We start from the raw sequence: 26,044 nt of genomic DNA, 5'->3' as shown, positions 1-26,044 counted from the left end.
TGGCGCACCTCTCTCACCCTCCCAACATAGGCCGCCGGGACAAGGACATAGTCTAGTCGTGAGAGACTACCATGGGCTCCCGAGTGGAAAGTGTACTGCAGCTGCGTGGGGTGTTTTAAACGCCAGCAGTCCACTAATCCAAATGTATCCAAGAGGCCGGGTAGCCACGCCTGTGCCCGGGGGAGGTCCCTAGGGGGGTGACGATCCAGAGACCCAGATACCACCGCATTAAAATCCCCCCCCACAACTAAAAGCCCCCCCGGAAGGCCAAGGAGAAGGCGCCCAAGGTCCGCAAAGGTGGTCGACTGCAGCCCCGGTGGGATGTATACTGACACAAAGACAACCACTTTGCCCTCCAGTCTTCCCACCAAGACCGTGTAACGTCCCCTGTCATCGTGGAGCACCTCATCAATCTCCAACGGGAGCGAGTTCTTCACCATGATGCCCACACCCCTTGAGCCGGACGTGAAGCCCGAGTGAGCCACTAGGCGATAGCCACGCCGATTCATGGCGCAGAAGGAGTTGCCAATGAGGTGTGTCTCCTGCAGAAAGACTACATCGGGCGAGATTCGCTTCAAAAACTGCAGGACCACACCCCGTTTGATCCTGTCCCCCAGTCCATTCACATTCCAAGACAACAAAGTTAGTTCCCTACCCCCCATCATATACAGAAGCCATCATTCGTCCCCCGGAGAGCACTTTAGAACTAACACAAAAATACGTTTGCCTTGTGATAAAAACGAACAACACCCCATCCCTACCCACCCACCCCAACAGAACTCCCCCCTCCCTGCACCCCTGCATGAGCCCAAACAGCCCCCCCAACGTGCAGTGTGCCTGTCGCCCCATATATAGTTAGACTAACTAAACCCCCTAGAGGAGGAGGGAGAACCCCCAATAGACCCAACACAACCTCCATAGGAGGGGAACTTACAAAAACTGACGCAGAATCAAAAGTGGCAACATTTTCGTCCAGAGTGAGGCCCAATATTAGACCCTCAGTCCCGATCCAGCGTGCCGTCTCCCCCCGCCGCCCCCCCCCCCCCGATCACGATCCCCGGGCAGAGTATCCAGCCAGTCCCCGGCCGCTTCGGGACGATCAAAGAAGTGAGTGCGACCATCCACCTCCACACGCAGCTTGGCCGGGAAAAGCATGGCGTATTTGAGGTTTAGGTCCCAAAGACGGCGCTTGACGCCTAGGAAGCTCAGTCTCTGCTTCTGGACCGCTGGGGTGAAATCAGGATAAAAATTAACCTCCATATTGTCAAGCTTGACCGGTCCATGCAGTCTGGAGGTTTGCAGGATAGCGTCTCTATCCCGAAAATTGAAAATCCGGGCGATGAGAGGTCTCGGAGGGGCTCCGACCTTCGGCCTTCCCCCGGGAACCCTGTGGGCCCTCTCCACAGCGAAGAATTTGCTCAGCCCCCGTGGCTGGAGATGGGTAGCAATCAGGTCCTCCACAAAGAGATCCGCCGCCGCCTCCTCGCGTCCCTCGGGCACCCCAATAATGCGGACGTTGTTCCTCCGTGCCCGACTCTCGGAGTCCTCCAGGCGTCGATCCATAAGCGCACTCGCCTGACTAAGCCGGCGCACCTCTGTTTGCAAGGCCGCCACATCTGTCGTTAGGCCCGATGCGGTGTGGGCCAAAGAATCTACTCGGTCGTTGGTTTTGGAAAGATCGGCCCTCACCAGGCCAACATCCACAAGGACCGAGTCAATCTTCTGCGCCAGTGTATCAAACCGCTGGCCCACCGAGGCCTTCATCTCGGCAATGGCGCCCATGACATCTCGCAGAGTCAGATCTGCGGGCAGGTCTGGGGCATCAGGAGGGCTCTCAGGGGACTTGCACGGTCCATCGGGAGATCCCTTCTGGAGGGTATAGCGGTCCATACTGTTGGCCTGATGGACGGCGCCACGCCGGGTCGATTTGGTCTTTGCCCGGTCTCCATCTTGTTTCGTGGCCATGGCCACCAGTCTCCCAGTCGCACCAGCCACGTCGTGTAGGGCAGGAAAGCAGGGCCACGAGCTCGGGGGGGGGGCCCCCTCAGAGCAGCGGGGTGGATCACAGCCTGCAGGCAGGCAGGGTCTCCCAGCAAGGCCACACCACACCAACACCAAGGGCTCCGCGACCCAACCTCGCAGAGACGTCAAGGTGGTGCGAAAGCGAAAGTGCGGGGTACGCGAGTCGCCAGGCCCTGCCTGCCGCTGTTGTTCACTTTGTCACTGGATCACCCCACAGCGCAAATCCGGGGTCCGGCGAGGGGAAGGCCGCAAACCTCAATCGGTGCTCACTCCGGTGTCCGAGGTCCGATTCGGAAGCGGGAAACGGGTGCCACCTCAGCTCGGGTTCACCAACATAGTCCCCTCATCCAGGGCAGGATAATTTCAGGATAATCGTAGGAGGTTGCGGAAGTCCTCGGGAGCCTCGCACCTACTCGGCCATCTTGGTTGCGCGCTAGGCTCCTCCTTGTTTGCTCATCCTTGATGTTATTGGTACCCAATAGTGCTTGTGCTCCTCAATAGTTACCACCCGAATTGGTAGATGTAAATTACCAAATTTCCTACGAATCAAAAATGTGCGTCCTTGTTTGTATAGTATTTATTACTGAAATGTTTCTATTGCTGCACATACATCACTCCAGTTGACTTGGGCCTGTTATTATGTAGTCTAGACTCAGCACTAGGCCAATGCTGATGCAAAACAGTTGTGTATCACGTTTATTTGTGCCCCTCGTAATGACACTTGGGTGTAATGAAATTGTGAATATCCTTAGGGAGTTCCCTCCATAATGCTGACACACCCGCCTTAGTCTTGTGAGCACCACATAGCCCTCTGACTCTTCTTCCTTTCCCCCACTCTCCTGAACTCCTAATCTTCCTTCTTTCTTCCTACATCTCTTCCTGCCTTCCTTCCTGTTGTGTAGTAGAATATATGCATCATATTCAGAATGTAATGATTGTAAGTTCTTGGAATCCAGTTGGAATGCTAGGGGGTCATTCCATGTTGGAGGGGCTTCTGGTTGACAGCTTGGATGTGCAGATGTGTCCACTCCCTTGGGGGCCTCTCCTGCCTTTCAACTATAAATCTAGAAACGTGATAAGCCTTCTGTTTCATTGCTTCATTTGCAACCTGCCATCCACTACAACAGTTTTCTACTAATCCCATAACTCTCATCCTTGGCATCCCCTTTTGTTCTTCTGTTCTTTTTATTTTTGTGCTTGATCTGTTTGAAATTTTGACTCTTGCACTCTTCTTCCCACAGGTAAGCTATAGTGCAGCTTCTGAAGCTCTGAGTGACAAGAAGGCATTCCCATTCTTCCTACGAACCCTCCCGAGTGACCGGCTGCAGGCTGAAGCAATGATAGCCCTTTTGAAGGCGTTCGGCTGGACCTGGGTCGCTGTACTGGGCAGCGGTACTGAGTATGGCAGGAGGGGGAAGCAGGTGCTTATCCGGTTAGCAGCTCTACATGCCATCTGCGTGGCCTATCATCAGACAGTGACCACAATGGAGCTGGGTGAAGCTGTTGATGCGCTGGCCATGGTCCGTGAGCACAGAGCCAACGTGGTCCTAGTCTTTGGCGAAGCCAGCTTTGCCCTGGATTTCTTCAATACTGTGGTGCGTTGCAACTTGACTGGACGAGTCTGGGTTGCTAGCACCGTTTGGGCCACAGACCGCTCTATTTCAGAAATTTCAAACCTTCCAGATATCGGGACAATCCTAGGCATTGCACCACTTCCTGGGAGCATGCCTGGGTTTGAGGATTTTCTCACCAGAGAAGTTGGGGAGAAAACCCAAGACTGCAGTGCCAGACTGGGGAATATTGCTACTTGTAACCAGAAATGGGATCATTGCCACTCCCTGAACCCTGCTGATGTGGTTGACATCCCAGAGAAACGTGCCTCCTTCAGGACGTACATGGCTGTGCATGCGGTGGCACGGGCTTTGCACGAACTTCTCAAGTGCACTTTAAGTGGCTGTGCACAAAGAGACATCTATCCATGGCAGGTACACAGAGCAAATGTACACCCCTGTAATCTGGCTGCTAGAATCAAAGAAATGGTCCTTCTACTCAATGCCAATGCTTCTCAGAGAAACTGAAACAAGTTGGCTACCTCGATTAATGTCAGGCACATTGGGAATTTGCAGTCTTTTTCATAAGGTCGACCCCGCAGTAGTACCCAGTTACATCTTGAATTAAATGTTACAGTCTGTCAAATACAGTCTTTTTTCACTCTTTCACCAGAAGAGATGATGCAGAAAACAAAACTCAATTCTTGTTGGGGGTGAATCTAAAGCAAGAGTGATGCACTATCCTTGCTTCTTGACAAAGAAAGGCGGGATCCTCGCTGCCTAGTGACATGATAGCCGTTGGTTTTAACCCTGTCTAGCCTAATCAAGAGACTAAACCTGGGGAGAGATTACTGAGCAGAGAAGTAAAAGGTTTGGACTTAATAATCATGTGTGCCAACAGCTTCACATCCATAAAAAATAGCGTTAAGTCTCACTGAACCCCACATATACCTCTTAGAACCTTGCCATTTATAAATTTACGGTGAGTTTGAGGGAGAATTCCCACGTTGTCCATGCCATGATACCAAATGCCAAATACTCTACTCTAATACCCTACTGGGCTTTTTGACCACAACTCTTGGGGGCAACCTATCTTAGACGGACCCATTTTAATACAACCAGCTCTATCAAGTATGCCCATTTCAATGCACACTGCAAATAGATCTCATCAATGTAAACAGGTGAAAAAGAGGTAGGCTGAAGAGAGAGAGGTGTGTTTATTTTTAAATAGGATCCAATCGACAATTTTTAAATAAAGGAACAGTTAAGAATATGTGCATGCATATGGTACTGTCGCTCTATACTCTGATGACGCCTGGCTGTTTCTTTATCTAGCACTTTATTGAGCACTTTATTGTATAGGCATTATCGTTATAATATAAAACATTTAAAATGTTTTTTAAAAAACATTAAAAATTTCCATCTACAAACAGTTAATAAATGCAAATGCAGTTTGGCCAATAACTCTCTCTCGCTGCTCCAGAGATGGTTGCACACAGAGATATGTGGGGGTCTCTTCATGCAGGTGGGCGCCCCCTAGAGTCAGAACATGTGACAAACTGCAGTGCAGAGGCATGATAGTGTGATGAATTTCTTCGTACTCTTCCTTGGATCTTCTGTTGTTTCATTTTCACCAGCCGTGTGGTATTGGTTATTGAAGAGGAAGCCCATCAGCAACACCAATGACACAAGATCCACACGTGTTGCGCCCTAGCTAATTTGAGACCCACCTGTGTTGCTGCACATCATAGGCTCATTTGACTGCTATTGAAGGGCATTTAACATTGTCTTCATTGGTCTCTCTAAAAGCCATCCCTGATGTTTGCACATTCACATTTGCAACCAAAGCCCTATCCTAATTCAGTAATGAATCGCACAGGAGTGTGTGCTAAGATGCATTCTCTCTTTTCTGTGGCTTCTCAACATCAGGTGTGTAAGACTGTGTAAGAAGGCTATGGCTGATAGCCATCCCTGGTGAAGAAGATGTTGTCCAGCCTCTGAGTCGTCAACTGTGTAATCGGGTGACAGCTCTTCTAATACCAGCTTCCCTACTTGACCACATTGGGTTAACTCAGACACATCTCTCCGTATTGTTCAATTAAATTATCTACTAACATTAAAGTACCTAAAGGTGAGCCACCTTCCCCCAACACCAAGGACTGAAAGAAAAAGGCGTTTACATGTATTCACACAAACAGATATTCAGGATGCAGACACTGCATAGGGGCAGGTAACATTTGATTCCTAAGTGTTCATCCAACACCGCACACACCGCACACTACATCATCTCCAGACCTTCAAACTATTACAGGGCTGCCATGTGTCACACAATATCAGCTCCCTTCACATGGTAACCTGGTGAAGAACAGATATGACATGATGGAGGGGAAGGCAAGCTGGAAAGCCCTGCCCTGTGTGGGTTTTCTGGTTGTCTTTGGAGGTTCTGAACAGCCGTTGTCCATTGAAGGGTTTCAAAACAGCCAGGGACATCATTGTGAGCCTCAGAAAGCTATTATTTTTGGGAGGGTGGAAGCTGGTGGGGAAATGGAGCAGAAGTACCTCTCAGGCAAGTCTTGGAACGAAGCCCCCTCTCCTACATGACCCAGATGGTTACTTTTTTTTAAAAGTTGGTAGTTCTGCATTTCACACATATAAATTAAACAATAGTTGTAAGGAACATTTGTGTCCAGTTTGACAAAGACACAGTATGAGTTCCTGACCTCTTTATTACTTACATTTAGACCACCTGTTTCATTTGATACCAAGTTCATTCATTGCTTTCTCTTCTTTCAGCTCCTGAGAACACTGCAGCAGGTAGACTTTTCTCTCCATGGCCAAAGGGTCCATTTCGACGGGAACGGTGATGCCCCCACAGGCTTCGACATTGTGCTGTGGAATTGGATTGATGGAAGGGCGTCTTTTGATACAATTGGCCAGTACACTGTCGACCCACCTGAGCTTCATGTAAACGGCTCCCTGATCACCTGGCACACTCAGGACCACACGGTAAGATGAAGAGCGAAGCAAACCCTGCTCATCAAGGACTTCCAACCTCCAAGCTCTAAGTGACAGTCTGTTCCATCACCAGCTGTCTTCAGAGTTTAGGGTAACATATGAGGCAGTGTTTAAGCCCCTGTTTCTCAGACAATGTATGTAAATGGATAACAGGAATCTTTAGTAATTTGGACTCTACTCTGTCTTCTACTGTTTAGTTTTTTGGTCTTTCACCAATCACTAGAGTTGTAATATATAAGGCAATTTGTTAATATCAATAAGTGTTAAGAGTAGGATTGCCACCTGCCTACTATTTCAGCACCACAGCCGCTATTTTAATGGCAAATATGAATGAAAAATTGGGAAAATCTGTTAAACTTGGTATTTTTCCCCTTTGAAATATAAACCAAAATCAGCAAAAGGAAGATAACAAGCATTTACAATGCAATGGTCTCGGCATTGTTAAAGTTAGAGCTATTGGCATTGCTCATGACATTATTTTTGTTTCCTGGGTTTAAGGGGACAGACAGAAGGACTTGTTATGCTTTAGAGGACTCATCCTGAAGACTAATCACCTACATGCCAAAAGAAGTGCCGGAAATTAAACTGGAAAAAAAAAAAAAGAGACTGGATTTTACTTGGATATTTCGTGCATCCTTCATGTTGTGTAATCCCAGAACAACTGGAATGATTTGATTCTAGTGTATTTTCTCTATGGATTTACTTCACGTACCACAAAAGATTAGCAACTAGGATGTTTTTATTATATAAAAGGACCCGCACTGAAACCGGTTTCTGTCCACGTTCTGCATTCTCTCCCCTCAGATTATGGCCCCATTACATCTGCTGTGCCAGGCAGTTATTCCTACAGAAAATATTTATATTTTGTAACAGTAGGCCATAAGTACTGTGATTGGTCTATAAGCAAGGATGCTGCATCCGGTTAATCATATAGGCTTGTACCACTGCTGAATGCTAGATAGCAAGACTCAAAAGTGATCGCTAGCTGGGTGCCAAAAGAAACAGTCCATCCAGATCATCAAAAGTCAAATTTAAAACAGATACTTGACTTTGCTTTTCTGTATTTAACCCAGTTTTTTCTAAACTGTTATTTATATTAATGAAAACTGACAAAAATATGTTAATTTGTTGATAAAGACCGTCAATCACCTCTCCACAATAAATCATTATTTTCTACTGGTGTGCTGCATTTAACACTATTGATAGCCCCACTCATATTGTCTTACTATCACATACTGGAGGGTAGGAACTGTTTTTCATCCTCTTTAGATCTAATGCGCCTTGTTTCTAGACCCTAAACTCTACCAGCGGTTTTTGATAGCTTCCCAATATCCCTTTGGCGAACAGCTCAGCAATCTATTTTCCACGTTATCCCCAACAAACATCTCCAACTACCTAACCATCCATCACTTTTCCGCTATAAAATAAGATGTACTGCTCAAACAAACCATCCAATAGTAGTATTTATGTTAAACACCAACCACCGATCAAAACTGCTTAGACAGCAAATAATTACTGCTACATGGACTCCATGTCGAAATGGTTTTACAGTAAGAGTGACACTGCCCCCTCCCCCAAAAAACAACAGACTGAGTTTTATTCTTCCCCACATCCTAAAGCACTCTTCCACAAAGTTACACGGGAAAAAAAAGACACACTAATTGCCTTTTCGAAATTGTGCAGTTAAAGCTAGAGCAATTTTCAGTTGTTAGTAGTAAAGGATTCCCCGTATCACAACCACGCGGGCTCTGTGGGGTGCAGCAGCGAGGGTTGCGCTGATGCTGCTGCGCCTTGACGGCAGTTCACAACATTCAGGGACCATTCCCACCTGGGAGGGAGGGAGGACACCCACGAACCCCAGTGTGGAGTGCAGTAGTTACCTGTGCGCCAGGGTGCTGGCCGGGCCCCTGTGGGCGGCGGTTGAAGCTGCGCTGTACGTAATAGGGCGGGAAGCGCCGCTGCCTGAACTGCGGGTGCCGCTGTTGCCCCTGCCCTCGGGGATCTCTCCGTCGCCAGCTTGGTGCTGTGGGTGGCGCGCGGAGTATGCCTAAAGGAGGCGAGGGCCCATCACCACTGCAAGAAGATGGGCATGGGACAACTAGCCTAGCTTCACAGACTTCCACTGTCACCGACGACTTGTTAATCTGCAATCATCATAACACAGAACAGAAGGGTACTCGACATGGATAAGGGACACGTTTGTAAACACTCACCGAATGCAGCTCCGTGTAGAATAGATGGCCATCTTTGAATGGCACAACGTCCACTGAACGAGAACGGAATGGATCTCTTAAACTATGAAACAGAACATAACGATTGTCTTGATCTATATTAAGGAAACGCAACGCTCTTAACGAATCAAGAATATTTACAACACGAAACATATATTTAAAAGGGTGCTTTGTTTCTTTCTCACATACAAAATACAGAATCGATGTGTATATACATGTTTTACTTAGATCTGTTTTTATAGAGCGCTTCTTATTTAGACTCCTGCTACATACAGCAATTGACCCCATGCTGAGGCAGGGACGGGGCAATCGACTACGGGGGAGCCTGCAGCTGTGAGCAGGCAGAGATTGGCTCAAGCACCAGGGATAGTGCAGAGTCCCCGATACAACCGCCACAACTGCCAGAGCTACTCCAGGAAGGGGGTCCAGCAACGGATTACACAAGAGGAACAAGTACACCACCGCCTTTCTCCGAGGCGAAGCAGAAATGCCTCGGAGAAAGGCAGCGGCGGTTTCGAATTCGGGGGCGTGTTTTTCTTTTCTCTCCCCTTGCCATTGGCTAGAGGAGATAATTAGAAAAGTTGCAAAAAACACGCCCCCGAATCCGAAAAGGACGGGGCCTGTTCGGAGTGACGAACCTCTTCTCCAATGGCTGGCCAGCATTCAAGAGGCCAGCCAATGGAGAAGAGGGGAGAAGAGGGGCGGGTTCAAGCCCCTCTTCTCCAAGTCATTATATCTCACGAGCGAGACTGCGCAAGCGCAGCCTTCGCTAGCCGAGACCTAAAAAGCACTTCAAAAATATTTTAACATTATCCAAAGTGCTCCTACATGAAAATTAAAGTAAACTGAGACTGTTTACTAGTATTATTAGGGTGAATTGACGTGTTATAAGAGAATACAGAAGATTTTACAAAACTCATATTAACTTACCTGCTCTCTGTAGTTCCAGAATCTCAAACATAAAATATGACTTGTATTTTTCTGTTAGGAAGTAATTGCAACCCTAGTTGAGAGACATCGAATGCTCAATGCAATAAATGTGAAAATGATATACTCTGGCCATAAAAACAGATTTTCACCACTAACTCGTTGGAGTAAAAAAAACAATATCTGGAGATTTTAAAGAGGCAAAATGGGTATTCAGACCATGCAACTAAGTAGCTGTGCATCCCATTTCACACAAACCTGTAACTTCCACCCAAGTATAAGACTAGAACACAACAAACTTTTCCAGTAGTGGCGGCAGGTGACCTATGAAAGTGATGGGGCGTAATACTTGCTACAAGTTCACCCCATTGATTTTATTATTTTAGTTTGCCTTTGGTGTTCCGTATATGTTAAGTATTATCTCCAATGTGCCTATGCCAGTATTTTGTCATAGGTACCCCCTTATGTCAAGAATTAATTATAATATACTAGTACTAGAATTTTGCCTTTGATACTGCCCACATGCCTTCAGTGGCCAATATGCTAAAAAAAAAAACGGGCTTCAGTATGTCAGAGCCAACATTTTATCATAGTTTACTTCCCCTAATCCAACTCTCTACGGCTGCCCTCTTTGAAGTTACGAATTACCTCCAGTATGCCAGCACCAACATTTTGTCATAGGTCTCCCCATATGCCAAGTATTACTTCCAGTATTTCAGGGTCTGCATTTGCCAAGAATTAAATCAGATTTTCTAGCAGCAACATTTTGCCATGGGTGTCCATTAGCCAAGATTTTCATCCAGAATGTTACTAATAATTACTTTGATTATGCAATAGGCAGTGGCAGATTGACAAGAATAAAATATACTAACAAATACACTTACACACTCACACTATCTTACTCCCTCTAACATTCCCATTCTTTCCCCCACTCAATTTTACTCAGACTCTTATTCAATCTCACTCTGCCACTCATTGTCACTCACACACAAGTGTGCTCACACTCACTGGTTCTCACTCTAAAATACAAACACACTTGAACACACTCATCCCTTCAAACTCACTGACTCTCACTCACAACTCCTGTTGTACAGGTGCTCTGCTGTAATAAATAGGATTTGGTAGGCCCTCGAACTTTTGGGCCTTGGTGCAACTACACTTGCTACGCCATTAATAGCTACTCCCATGACTCACTCCCACTCCCTCACACAATCTGCCTTCATTCACTCTTAACTCACTCACACTCCTTCACTCGCTCCCTCACACACACATTCATTTTTAAAGTCTTTCACTCTCACTGATTCTCACTCGCATTCACATTCACTCACACGCTCAAACACACTAACACATAATTATTCAAATGTAATCTCATTTCTCACAAAAATACACTCACACTTTTACACGAGCTAATATACTGGAGGTAACTTTGACATAGGGGTCACCCACGTAAATGGCCAATATCAATGACACAATTCTGGTATTGGAAGATTGTATGTCATTCTTGGCAAATGGTGGTACCCATGTAAAAATGATGGCAGTGGCACACTGGAGGTAAATCTTAACATATAGGGAACACCCCAAGCAAATTTTGAAAAAAATGGTGTGAACTGATGACAAGTCTTATACCCGACCTCTCTGAAAGATTACCCGCTGCCATTGATTGACACTCTCAACACACACCCACTCTCACTCAATCTTATTTACTCTCAGTCACTCACACACACTCACACCTGCACATTTCTTTTTTACTTAACTTACCTTGCTTTATTTTATGTCAACTCAGAGGCTCCATAGCAGCAACAGGGCAGCAATCCGGTGTTGGTCATTGGAACCAGCAAGACATGATTCCCAATGAGGAGCCAGAGAAAGCAGCAGGGCCAGGATTGAAAAGGGAAAACCCCACCTCTGTCCCTCTCCCAGCTTCTTGATGGGACGGGAATACAGCCCTATCAGAAGCTGGGATAGTGCTGAAGGTCCCGCCGCGGCTTCTCTGTTTGGCTCCTCATTGACATCGAGGATGCTCTGATGTGAGCCCTGACCACCACATTTTAGCAGATATACTATGCAGCCTCAGGCATGTGCAGTGTGTCTGCTAAATAAAATGGCCTCTGCCTATGTGAGGTGATCATAGCTGCATACCCTCAAATAGGTGCATTCGGGACATCACCCTACAGAGCAGCGTGCTTTTGAAAAGTACGCAGCCCATCAGTCACCTTCCTCCACCTCTCATCAGGAGCTTGGAAATCAGGCAGAGAGGCCTAACCTGTGCACTGGCAGTGTACAAGAAAACACGAAAGTTGTGTTTTCATGAACACTGCCAAGTAAATATTAAGCAGTTGTGGGCAGAGTCAAGGGGCAGTGAGTGGCAGCTCACAGGTGGAATGGCTGCACCCTGAAGCCTGTTAAGGAACCTCCACTGATATCTAGCACAGCAGGTGGTGGTGCAGGTCTGCCCTTGGCCCCTCACACATACAGAAACCTTGTCTCGTGGATTGTATCTATTATGTTCGCAATTAAGCATGCACAGTGCCAAACCCATATTTCTTAAATAGTTGCTTAATTATCTTCAGCAATACAGCCACACGTGTTTTGTCCCCTACCATTCATGGCTTCTTCAAGGCTAACACTTTAGAGGATTTTGTGGAGAATGTCTTTGATTTTCATGGAATCGTGTTTGAATATGGTGCATTTAACCATCTCAAGGTTGTGTCGTTAGTACTGATTAAAATCAGTCACCATTCTCTGGTTATGACGATAATCCATCCAATGGTGTAGCAAAGGTTACTCTTCAACTGGACCTGGGTAAAGCATCCTTAAGTATAATGCTCTTAAACATCCCAGTTGTGTACTGGAGGAGACTCCCTTGTAGGGATGGTCAGAGACTACGAGCAGAGCTATTGGAATCAGTGTCACTATGCTGCAGGGCTTATCATGCCCATTCGCTTTGAGTACCTTTTTATGAGTTCTCTCCTTTAACACTTAAGAAATAAAGACACCAACAGAAGCTTGAAGTTAAAGATTCTTCATAAGTAGTTTTTTTTTATAGTTAAGAATCAAATATTTTTTTTCATCATACTCTGCATGTTTTAGGTGGGCACCAATGTCCAATCATTTGGTATGTGCATATACTTAACATGGTGCTCTTTGCCTACCTCCAACCATGACAGTGAAACAAACATCATTTGCCATTGATACACAACACCTAGCAGCTATATATACACATTCCTTTGTGGGTACCAGCGATGTGAGAACATTGTCGTGCGGTGATATACTCATGGTAAGCTCTTGTCTCCCACCCTTGTCTTGAGGACCACCTGGCCCGAACTTCAATCATCTTATGTCATTTTAAACATATTGTGGGCATCCGTGCCAGGATGGTAGCATATCTTGGCATACAATTGCTATCTATTCGCATGTACTGCCAGCTACTTGCAAACAAAGCTGGGTGGTGAGTTGAAAAACAGTCCTTGCATCCTGCTCTGTTGATGGCGAGCCATGTTTCAAGGCTACTTTAACTTTTCAACAAGTACCAGTCATATATTCATCACTGTCATCAACTTAATGTATGCACCCAAGATCTCATTCGTTAATACATCCATCAGTGGACTCCATCAAAGTATTCATCCATTCACATAGTCAGCTGCCTACGCCTTTATCCACACATCCATGCTTCTAAACACTTATTGATCCATTCATGTACTCAATCCCTCACCCAATTATTGCCACTAAAACTAAAAACTGCACCTCTCACTTCCAGAGACTCCCCAACCTTCCCTTACAACTCTCACTGCCCCTGCCGCCACACATTGCACTTAGACTATTCATCCATTCATACACTTGATTATTCATCTAGTCATCCATCTATCCATTCATGCACTCACCCATCCAGATATCTGGTCATACGCTCACTCTTTGATCCAGGCAGTCATTCACATACCCATTCACAAACGATACTCCATAATGCATCTTTCCCCACAATGTTCCCCCTTCTACCCCGCTTCATGGGGCCTTCCTTGCTCCCTGCACTACCTTTGCTCCTTCACCAATTCATGCACACACAAATCATTCACACACTCACCTTCGATGCACTTATTCCCTAAATGCATTCACTCAATCACTTTCATTTATCTATCCATTCACTCATCCAGTCCCCATCCACAATTGCAATTAATAAAGACACTTTCCATTACAAGCCTGAGCAAGTGACTTTGCCAATGCTTGCCCTACACTGTACATGCCTCAATCAGATTTCTTAAAATACATGTTTATGTATTTAAAAATAGAATGTGACACTCAGAAGAACATTACCCTGGCAACATGATTTACTTTGAGGCACATAGACAGGAAACAGATCTGTGTCAGTTCTCTTCATTCATGGCCTTGAAATGTGTGTGCATTTACTACTTGCATCTCTTGCAAAATAAGCAGTAAAAGAGACAAAAGTATCACTTTCTAGCGAAACCACAACCTTTTCACCCCTGAACCAGAGGTGTAAGGCTCTTTGGAGTACTCATCCCCTCCAATGTGTTTTCTGGATTTTCAAGATGATCTCAATCGGGTTAGCTCTGGTTTCTTTCTGTTGGTTATGTTACAAAGTGTGCAATCTGCATAGGCACTCCAGGAGCAGTATCTTGGGTTATATAGGTATCATCATCATCTTTATCATAATTATTGTTATTATAAATGTAAATGCCAGCATTTGTAAAGCGCCCAGCTACCCCAGAGAGGTGTCCCAGGGGCGGCCTTAGGCATGTGCAAGCTGTGCACCTGCACAGGGCCACCAAACCCCAGGGGCCACCACGAGGAATCGGATACAATACATATTCGTGGCGGCCCCTGGCAGGGATTTGGCGGCCTCTGGCTTCCACTAACTTTACACTGAGTAAGATGAGTACTAAAACAAACACAGCTGCTGCATTAGTAATCAAGCAAGTTAATTTACAAATAGGAATAAATATGTGACATTATCATGAAACAAAAGGATAGCGGGTAAATACAATAGAAGCGCTTAAGGTATGCCAGCAAAAAGGATGGTGACAGCCCAGCTTTTCTAGAATTTTGAAACCCTTCACAAGTCGCCACAAAATATTAAAAAATGAAATATTTACTTCAACTGGGCGGTAAGAGTAACCTTGTCCTTCTGTTCATTCTCACCTCTCTTAGAGAAGCAGGCGCCGTGAAGCAATCAGCCAGCGTGACCTACGCGGTCAGCTGACATCCATGAAACGCTGGGGTCATCACAGCTGAACAGGGTAGAGCTAAACCCGGGGCATGGCACTCCAGGCCTGCGTGTCATCCAGTACGAGATGACGGTGTCACGACCAATGCCCCCCTCCCCCCCCCGTATTTTTTCCTTTGGCACAGGGTGACCCCCAGGTCTTCATAGCTACCCAGTGGGCACATGCATTGTTCGACACCTTCAGACATTACCGCTTTCAATTCCACCAGGAGTAGTGTTTATTCTCGGATATTTAGGCCCACGCTTATGATGAGACAAGCAAACTACAAGTCCCAGAATGCAAAGTGCAGAGGGACAAAAACCTAGGACTGGCTAAACGTCTCTCACTAGACGCGGGTGCTGGCAGCTGTGGTGCTTGCGGGGTGCCTCTAACACTCTACATGTGCCCCCCTTCATTTTATAAATTTGGAGAGAGATTGGTAAAGTTAAGAAAGCTTTGATTAGGCACCGTTAGCCATAGAGCTGCTGCAGAGGTCTGTGTAGAATTTGTAAATCGGGCGTTCATCTTGCCAAGGTTGCAAAAATATGTGCACCTTAATTAAGGTAAGAAACATATATTTTATTTAAACTAAAATAGAAAATATATATGTGGTATGCGCTCTGTAAGTGGTCAGGAGTTTAATTTCTGCATCAACCCGAAGCGTCATGGCCCTGCAGCCGTCTGTGCCAGTCCCTCACGTCGTGTGTCACAATGCCCTCTTCCTCCTCCTAAATGTTATCGTTCTGAGACGAATTCGGAAGGGTAGGAGCAGCCGCAGGTACTGGTCATCTAACGCCTTTTCTGGACGTTTTATTAAAACACCTTCCTGAGCTCCGCCCCGCCCGGACCCCATCTTCCGGGGCCCCCTACCTACACTCCCTGCACAGGGCCACCATGAGCCTAGAGCCGCCCCTGGGATCCTGGCGCTGGGGGCTGCCGGGAAGATTAAGCAAGCTATTGCCCAGAGTCACACGGTGCTGGGATAACCTGCAGCCGGAGCCGGGAATCGAACCGTGAACCCTGTGTTCCGGAGTCAGGGACTCTGTCGTGCTGTTGCTAGTATTGATACAGCTATTCTATTATTTTTTGTGTTTATTATTTTCCTACATACTTCTAATCAAAGGAGAGGATTATTTTCATTACAATACATTTTTCGTTTTTTACACTTACCATTTGTAGAAACAAAGAACCATTTCCGTAGCTCTGAATGGAAAGTTACATAGCATTCGTTTTAAATTCAAACTTCAGAAGTTTCTCAAATAGACACACGAGGGCACTGTTGCTCAGTAAAGCTGATGCTTGAATTTTTCTTCGCATCACCCTTTTTCCGATCCCTTTCACTGTCCATAGAGTATTATAGAAATGAGAGCTTCTCTTCACAGCTCTGAGCTTTTCGATGTCAACCACAAGCTTATCACCTTATAAAGTTTTTTTAAAAACACATAGTTGTTTACCATTCTGCTTGTAAGGTTTCTTGATGATATAAGAGTTTTTCGTTATCGTAACATAGCATTTAATATGTGCTTTTGTGGTTTGACTCCATTAAGATTACATACCTGATTGAAGTAAGTGCTTAATAAGGGAGAGTCTGAATATATTCCAAACTACTTTTAAAATCAGAACTATTACTTTCTTGCACTTGCTCAAAAATGTAAACTAGTCGTGGCAGTACATCTCATCCCTTTTGGAATAAATCAAAATCAGACTGATACAAAATACAGTGACAATCAAAATATTGTGGTTAGCAACTAGGTACATTTAACAGAACCCTGGTTAAAAAAATATAATTAAGGAATGGTAGTGGACAAATGAGAAGTCGAATAAGCTCAAAAGCAGAAATAAAATCATAAGAGAAAGTCTGACAAACAGAATTCGTAAATATCTCTTTAAGAGGGGCATACATTGAAACATCTGTATGTATGAACTGTTCATTTTGAAAGCACATCGATAAGGTATAGTATTGAGGAAGACTGATAGTCCTGTTCGCCTTTTGTCCTCCAAATTATAGGTTTTATGACCATCGGTCATAAGGTCCCAGATGTCTTAGCTGAACAAGTGCCATGGGACATAGTTACCAAACATTCAAAAATACCTAAGGTCCTGAAGAAGGCTTGTAACAACTGGTGACCATACTGAAACTTGACATTTTCGGTCAGAAATATTTAAATATAGATAGGTGTTTTAGTAATATAAATTAGCTGACAACTTTTGTCTAATGAAAACTGAGGATTTTGCATTAGAAAACTGTCGATTTCCCTAAGAATTAACCTGACACAGTAATGAATCCTAATGTGAGATTCATTTGGTTTCTTTAGGAGATGATATGATCATAATCTCTTAATATGGATTGTGAAATTATTAAATTGTAGGTTAATTATCGATTTCAGCATTTTTTTTTAATGTTCCTAAATTGTTTGAAATTGGTACCAATTGTAATTGATGTAATTGATGTTTCTATACTGATATACCTCCATTTTCGATCACCATATCATTCACTGTACTCGTAGTGAAGGTGAAAAAAAGTGATCCATAGATAAATAACATGGGTAATGTGTATTTTCCAAACAACATTGCAATGTTATAACATTTAAAGTAGCCTCGGTGTCCCCTTAAAGGATAAGTCCTAGATACTAGGGAATATATTATGTCATCACCCAATAAGCAATGAAACCCGTCATTCGGCACTAAAATGGTTAAATCTGCCTCTTCTGCGTTGCCAGGTCCCGGTGTCCGTGTGCTCAGAGGGTTGTGCGCCTGGGCAGAGGCGGAAGCAAGCTGGCATCCACTTCTGCTGCTTCCTGTGTCTGACGTGCCCAGAGGGAACCTATGCCAACCGTAGTGGTAGGTAAAATATCCGTAACGAGGAATGTGGCCTCTTCCTTTAACCTTTCAAGGGCAGGCCCAGGCTTGATTTGTACAGCCCTGAAGGCCTCATACTCACAATAGTGTGATCTTAATTGCATGATTGTGTGATCTTAATTGTATGTTTTGTATACCTTCACCTTATTTAAATGTATTTGTAAAAAGAGCACATGCCAGATGTGTGTAAACCATTTCTGCAGAACTAACATCTGGTGGTCTGTTCTTCCTTTGCTTCTCAGACACTTTGTAGAATTTTCTGTATTCCTTTGAGAGTTTTTCACCCATTAAAATGGAAGGGACACAATGCAATTTAATTTTCACCGAATTCTATTTTCAAAACACCCGCGATCTGGAATTTTTATACCTATTCGTTCATTTTTATAGACAATTTAAGCCATGTTTTTGTTCTTGTGGTAACTGGTCAAACTCTAAGGAAATATGGTACAGATGTACTAATTCAAGGGTGCAAACCAGTTGGTGTATTTGCACCCTGACAGATTTATGACATGGATTCATTTTGTGATGCAGGTGATGTCCCAATAAGTCGCATTGCAAATTCTACATTAATACTTATGAGGCAGGAGACCTTGTACAACCACTTCCGAAAGCGTGTGCATATAGGGATCAAAGCTTTCTTATAAAATGTTTACATAAAAGGAATGACGTTGGTAGGAGCATGCATCCTTCCTTCCAGCCTGGCCATCGGTATTCACAAAATGAAAGCTGTCCAGGACTTTTCTGACTCTCAAAATGGCTACTGTAAAATGCTACTTATGCTTTTACAGTTGCAAAGTTTGTCAACTGCAAACATTTTATATAATAAACATTTTCCCATAAAAGTGGGTCTTTTTGGGTGTCGCTGTTTCAGGTCAGGTAGCTCTCAAATTTAGTTCTGAGGGATCATTTCCACAAGTTACTTTTTCAAATTTTGAAACTTTTACCGAAATTTAAAAACCTTGCAAAGATTTTCAAAAATACGTTTTGTGGAGGAAAGCCCTTACAACTTCACATACAGCCTTCATAGGGGCTAATGGAAGTGAACCTCAGTGAATAATTGGATTTTCCCAGACTCATGCACTTTGATGACTGGATAAGAAATGTGGTTCACAGTTCGACAACCAGCACGACAGCCGCTACGCTTCGTCTTCTTTCCCGTTAAAAAGTGCTTGGCTATTCTGAAGATTCCATCTGCCTTGAGGACTGGAGGTCCAGGATATCCTCATAATATCAAACACCCTCTTCACCAGAACATTAACAAGCTGTGGAAGATATCCTAGCTAGAGGGCCACTGACCTGCTGCATCACAGTCGGATGGGTGAAGCGTTCAATATTCCTGTAGCTGCCCCAAAGGAGATATTATTTGGGCTGATATGTTCCTTTGCCAGCAATGTTCATGTGTCTCAATGTTTTCATTGGCCTGGTATTGAATGGGTAGAGAACAGCTTTTGCTCTAGTCGCCGGGAGTTTTAGTTTCCTTCTCTTCCAATCTCACGCTCACTTCCTTCTAATATTGGCGGCAGCGTGGACACCAGGATGCCAAGAGATTTCCAAATAGGGTGCTGACTCTTGAAATACTGCAAGGCTGAGACATACTTAGCCACCGGTTAGTTGTCACCTGATCTGTGTGTGATGCTACCACACTCTTATCAATCCACTAGAGGAGTCCCCCAGTTTGTCTTTGAGATAGTCACATCCAGAGTATGGGTGAAATGCGGGTTGTTCACCTTTGGATCTTCGTAATAATCCAAATCCAATTTAAGCACTTTCTTGTAGGTAGAGGCTAAAATATTTTAAAATACATAGTTAACATAGTCAATAAGTTAAGTGTATTCCATTTTGTATCCCCTTTACTGTTGATGCCTCTCTGAACAGAAAGTACAGGAAGATGTGAAAGACTTATATTGACACATGTCTCTTTTTGTCTGAAGGTTATTATGGTGCCTAGCCAAATTTAAGTAGTAAAAGATGTGTGTAATGTTTTCCTTTATTTTAGTTGACTTTGTAGCTTAAGTGTTTTATATTAGTGGTAAATCTCCTAAAATTCATTATACAAAGGGGAGGGTTCTCCAAGTTAGTTATTGAGTGAGGGTGGAATCATAGGGTCAGCGATTAAGTCAAAGGCCCTACTTCTTCCACTAAACAAGATATTCCTGTCCTATTTTCTTTCCCTTTGCAGATCCAGACGCGTGCCTTCCTTGCCAGCTAGACCAGTGGTCACCCGCAGGAAGTTCGCAGTGTTACCAGAGGACCACCATTTATCTCTCTTGGAACTCCAGGGCTTCCATGGGGCTACTGATCCTTTGCTCTGTTGGGTTGGGGCTGGTGTTTGCTGTGGCAGCCATATTCTATCGGAATCTGGACACCCCAGTGGTTAAAGCGGCCGGAGGACGGCTCTGCTTCTTAATGCTTTCTCTGCTCGCCATGAGCTACTGTAGCATATGTACCTTCCTTGGAAGGCCTACCAAGCTGACATGTGTTTTAAGGCTACTGCTTTTCCCAGTTAGCTTTACTGTCTTCCTTTCCTGCCTGTTTATTCGCTCATTCCAGATTGTCTGCATTTTTAAGATGGCGACCAGAATACCCAGGGCTATTGCTTTCTGGATGAAACCAAAGGGCCAGGTCCTGCTGCTTGCCTTGAGCTGTGCCTTTCAAGTTCTACTATGTGGTGTTTTGATTGCAATGGGCTGTCATCAGCCTGGGCTGGACCACCGCTTCAATGATGCCATCATCCTGAAGTGTGGGAAGGACCCTTCATTGGCCGTCGCCACCCAGGATGCTCTCCCTGGTCTCTTAAGTAGCCTCTGCTTTCTTTTCTCCTTCATGGGAAAAGATTTCCCCAGGACCTACGATGAAGCCAAGAGTATCACCATCACCGTTGTTATTTACTTCTTTACACTTGTCTGCTTCTTCACCGTGAACGTGGGCGAGAACGTGAAGCAAAGCGCGCTGCTTCTGGCACTCTGTATCCTGGTCCGGCTTTTTGGGGTGCTGGGAGGTTATTTCTTACCTAAGTGCTACATAGTGCTCTTCCGGCGTGCCCAAAACACGCCTAGCTATTTCCAAAACTGTATTCAGAATTACACTTTGGGTGGTGGTGATCCTACCTGAAGGAGGTTTAACAGTGGCAAATGGACAGCTGATAATACTTAAAACGTCAAAACCAGTTTTGTCTTATTTTATTATTTATATATCAGTGTCTCTTCCCGGAACTGAACAACACAGGGAGGATGTAGATGACCAAAGGCCCAGCCCCACTTGTGCACTAAATTTACTTTCTTTTCCTCTTGTTATGATATCAAAATACGTAGCTCTGCTTTACCATTGTTGGCCCGATCATGTATGGACAAGAACGTATGACGATTCTTTGGTTGATGTCAGACTCACTGAGGTCATGGAGGCCCTACCTATCATCAGTGGAAAAGGAAAGGTTAAATGGGTCATTTTTTACACCCAATAGATATATCTATATGACTGTATCAATATTTATATATCTATATTTGTTTCACACCCAATAAATATATCTCTATGACTGTACCAATATGTATATATCTATATTTGTTTCACACTCAATAAATACATATTATTACTGTATCAATATTTATATATCTATATTTGTATCTGAATTTCTCTATCTATCTATCTATCTATCTATCTAGCTATCTATCTATCTATCTTGTACTCATTCAATGAGAATGCTCCATTCGACACAAATACTATATGAATGTACCATTTCAATATTTGAAATATATTAAAAATGGTCTGCTTTACTGTTTGGATGACATTGAGCTTAACGTTTCTATTTCTTAAAATGTTTGGTCAGTTTGTGTGGTGTTGAATCTGTAACTACAATTTCCTGGGTAAAATGCACTTTCTGTCGCTGTAAGATCTGTACTGTATTCAGACAGTACTAGATGGTAGTTTGTGTATCACACAGACCGAGTTTTAATATTTATTTTTATAATAGGGCATGGCTTATGCTTGGTTTATTTCAGATAGTGCTTTACATTCCATAAATTGGAACTGGTGCCATTAAACTATGGTAAGTAAAAGAACACAGTTGTTAAAGGCCTACTTTGCTGTTTGGGTGGAAAGTTCTGGACTTTTGGTGCTACAATTATCAGGGCCCAAATTAGTTGTGGCACATTCCTCGTAAATGGCTGCACCCAAGAGCCATTGTAGAATTGAGTATGGGGAACGATAGAGGGTTGTGCCCTCTTAATTGATCAACGTTGGTAGGCAATAGACATCAAAGCATTTTTCTGATATTTGTCACGTGCTTGGTTTTATTTGTATATCCATAAAAGAAATATAGATAGAAAGTGTAAACAGAAAAGCCGACACGTGTTTCGCCCTAGTGGCCCGTTGGCCGTGGGCTTTTTCAAGGCGGAGCTTCGTTATCGTCAATATATTCCTTTGAGAATCAATTCAGTCGTCTCTGCGGTCCCAGAACAACCGAGTTCCGGTTGGTGCTGTTAGATATAATCGGACACCTGTAATGACGTCATTACAGGTGTCCAATTAGGGCGAAACACGTGTCGTCTTTTCTGTTTACACTTTCTATCTATATTTCTTTTATGGATATACAAATAAAACCAAGCACGTGACAAATATCAGAAAAATGATTTGATGTCTATTGCCTACCAACGTTGATCAATTAAGAGGTCACAACCCTCTATCTTTCCCCATACAGTTGTTAAAGGCCACCTTGATATCCCACACTGCACAGATTCTAAAAATGTCCACCTGCATCATTCTCTGTCATGCTCCCTTTCAAGGTACTCACTGTGCACAAAACCCTGTACTGCAGCAGCCCAATGCTCTCCCAAGTCCAGCATTTTTCATTAAAGCTGCTTCAGATGTTAGCCCTTGGTTCATGGGCTCACTTTTGGGTCCTCAGAGACTACGTTCATCATGTTTTCCACTTGGTGGGCTTGTGAAAGAGAAGGTCCTGATACACTCTGGTCTCAAGAAGGGACTTGAGTTCATGGTTTGGTAGGATTGAGTCCCTGCTCGTTCCCCAGTAATGCTATTTGCACATCCATCCCTCACTGCCATGGCAACCAGTGGGGGATTTCGCAGAAAACCTAATAAAGAAACGAAAATAATAATCCCCAAGAAGGGCAGAATTCCATCTTGAGAGGAGTAACACCGCCTCCACCCAACACAACTACTGGGTGACCACACGAGACGCAGAGTCCTCAAATGATATTGCCTACATGAAAAATAGTGTCTTGATAAAAAATGTGTGACCTCACAATCACACATGACTAATATTTATGTAAGAAAAAACCCTCTCCTAGCCAAGCCTACAAGAGAAAACTACAACTGCACTATGTGACACCCTGGCAGCCTGATCCTATCTCCCACCATACGCCCCCCACCCATGTCCCAAGACAGCATCATTCTACCTCTACTCACACCCTAGTCCCTCAAGGAATGGAATGCATGAGTACACATTCGGTGCCCCCAGCTGACTGCCATCCTAACACCAACTATCTAACAACTCAAGTGAAGAATGGGAATTACTTAGTGGCCTTCCTGACTAGGATCCGACCAGCCCCAGAAAGCTTCACAGTCCACTTGGGTCTCCCGCAAGGCCTCACAGGTAAGACTATCTTGGTAAGACTTGCTTAGAGGCACATGAAGAGGTGGATGGTGGGAAGGAGTGATGCTGCTCTGGTCCAAGTGGCTGCCCGGCAGTTTATTCCAAGGCAAAATCTTCAACTCAAACCTCTCCAACATAAAGTGTACCTGGGGAGTAGATGCCTTAGTCAGCTGCCCCTGGCTAAGTTGTGTTATGAGATAATAGCAGCCAATCCTGTCCCTGTGCTGTTTATTGGAAGCTGTAATGCATCTCGTCACGTACTAGTTGACTCTCTGCCTCCACCATGTACATCCTCTGTCACAGAGCAGCCCTGATGTAATTGTAATTGCATTTATATAGCGCCTACTACCCTTAATGAGGCGTTAAAATGCTTTTCAGCGAGTGTCGTGCTACTCCGGAACCCAAAAAGGATTAGTGGTGAATTGATATAGGGATATATTAAATTAATTTTGAGCGGTGGACATGTGAGCTTGCTATGTGGATTGATAAAGGATAGTGGAGGGATAGAAGAGGGAAGGGTTTGCACTTATATAGAGCTTGCTACCCCTGATGAGGTGTTGAAGTGCTGTTCGGCGAGTATGGTAGGGTAGTGGAGTAGGATTCGTGGTGAATTAGTATAGGGAAATATGAAATTAATTTGAGTGGTGGACATGTGAATCTTTTGCTGTGTCTGTGCCTGAAGATTGACCTGGCCTCTCAATACTATACCTCTACCATGTCACATATGGTGTCTTGAATGTTTGGCAGTGCTGTCTGGGCAGCTGCACTACCGTAAAGTTTCTCCCCACTTCCCGTCCCTTACTTTTCAATCCTCATCTCTCACCCATTATCTTTCACTCATCAGCCTTCATTCCTAATCTCATACTTTATTTCTCAGCCCTAACCAATGAAGAAAGCTAAACTCCATTTTACACGAGTGAAACGATTCATAGGAACCCACAACATATATTTATGCAATGATTTTTTTATGAATCTTTATGTGATACAGTCAGACTGGCGTGAAACCATTCTGCTCTGTTCATTTTACTCAAGTGGTAAAATGCACTGAGGCCATCTTTTGTAGCACAGCAAACCTAGGGTAGTACGCTCAGACAGTTGTGATAGTTTATAAAATGATGCATACCTTTTTGCACTATACTTCTTGCGTGTGTCTTAGGCTTGAAACAAAGCATTGTTTCTCCACATTTTAACTCTTTAGGATTACATTTAGTGCGAGGTACATTAATTTAGCGAAAATGTCAATATGATGTAGACAGAACAAAAATCATGTACTCAGATCTATATTATCCATGACGCACAATGTTACAAAACCAATCTGACCACGTTTTGCATGAACTGAGATTTGTATGCTGTGGCTCCAGGTGTCTCTCGAGCTCTGACTCCCATGAATGGTAAACACATCTTCTGAGCTGCATCCAGTGCTTAATTTGTAAAACAATAAATGCCAGGGCTCTAATCAGGAGGCCTCCAAAGGGTGCACCACCCATTGCCACTGCCAGGGTTGCCAATGACAGTACCTGCACAACTACTAACCAGCACACTGCTACAAGTGTGACTATTCAGACTATTCCCGCCCCCCAAAGTTATAATAATGGCTTGGGCGGCAGGTTTTAGTTGTTTTTAATGTATGCTGAATAAATAGCTATTCTGCTCATCTCTAAATTATTCAAACAGCGCCACCATGTGACAGCTGTCATGAGTGCCAGGATTGACAATTAAGTGACAGTGAGGAGCACCGGAAACCCCTTGCTCAAATTAAGCATTGGCTGCATCTGGCTTCCTACCTTTTCTAACGTCCTGGGGAAAAAGTAACAACAACATTATACTTCAGTTTCTCTTTGCTGCTGCAGCTGTTTTACCAGTGGCGGCTCCACCGCTGAGGTGGAGGAGCGTCGCCCCATTGCTCTGATACTCGTTATTATAATTACATTTTTCAGTTCCTGCTTAGGTGCGGGGCAGGGCTGGCCAGAGCAAGGGCCAGGGGGAGGAGGGGTGAGCACACTCTAAGTGCGCATGATGGTTTGGCTGGCCATCTTGGGCTGGCAAAACAGTCATACACACTTTGCATGTTCTCCACTGGCAGGTATTGCACAGCTTGTGTGGGGAACATGCACAGTCTCATGGTCCCCGTCTAAGCACCGAACCGCAGCCTCAGACCAATCACGATGCTGCTGTCATGGTGACAGCAGCTTTGTAATTGACCAGGGGAATCTGTGTGCTTCATGCTTCCTGCGTGTCGTGGTCCGAAGAGGTTAGTGGATTTTATTTAATCTTCCCCGTCACCCTACCCGACTACCCCCATTAAGCAGTCGCCGCCACTGTATTTTACAGAATTACCAAAGACTATGGGCCTAATTTATGCAGCGCTGCAACGTCACTTTTTTGACGTTTCGGTGGCACAGCTAACCATTGGATCTTGTAAAACTTTTGCACAAAGTTCTTCACAGTGGGACTCTTTGAGGAAGGAAAAACTTCATACCAGATTTGGGGATGAAATCCATGTGAACAGTAGAATGAGGGAAACTCAAAAGCTGAATGCAGTGAGGTAACCAGTGTAACCAGTGCTGATATTGTCTATTTTCCTGATATTCCTTAATCCATACTTCTCGCAAA

The 26,044-nt window shown here is 44.4% G+C and overlaps 1 protein-coding gene across 1 annotated transcript in view; it reads left to right on the top strand.

Moving 5' to 3' along the window:
* Positions 1-26,044, top strand: part of LOC146868269 (taste receptor type 1 member 1-like) — a 70,329-nt gene that overhangs the window by 17,443 nt on the left and 26,842 nt on the right. The window contains exons 3-7 of the mRNA XM_085624102.1: positions 3,264-4,007; positions 6,366-6,578; positions 17,685-17,805; positions 20,003-20,821; positions 22,602-22,818. Of these exons, the coding sequence (XP_085480228.1) occupies positions 3,264-4,007; positions 6,366-6,578; positions 17,685-17,805; positions 20,003-20,821; positions 22,602-22,818 (2,114 nt within the window). The remainder of the gene's footprint in view (positions 1-3,263; positions 4,008-6,365; positions 6,579-17,684; positions 17,806-20,002; positions 20,822-22,601; positions 22,819-26,044) is intronic.

Source organism: Triturus cristatus, chromosome 1_2, assembly GCF_964204655.1.
Source record: "Triturus cristatus chromosome 1_2, aTriCri1.1, whole genome shotgun sequence".
NCBI lineage: Eukaryota > Metazoa > Chordata > Amphibia > Caudata > Salamandridae > Triturus > Triturus cristatus.
Note: the sequence above shows the minus strand (reverse complement) of the source record. Positions and strands in the feature narration are given on the sequence as shown.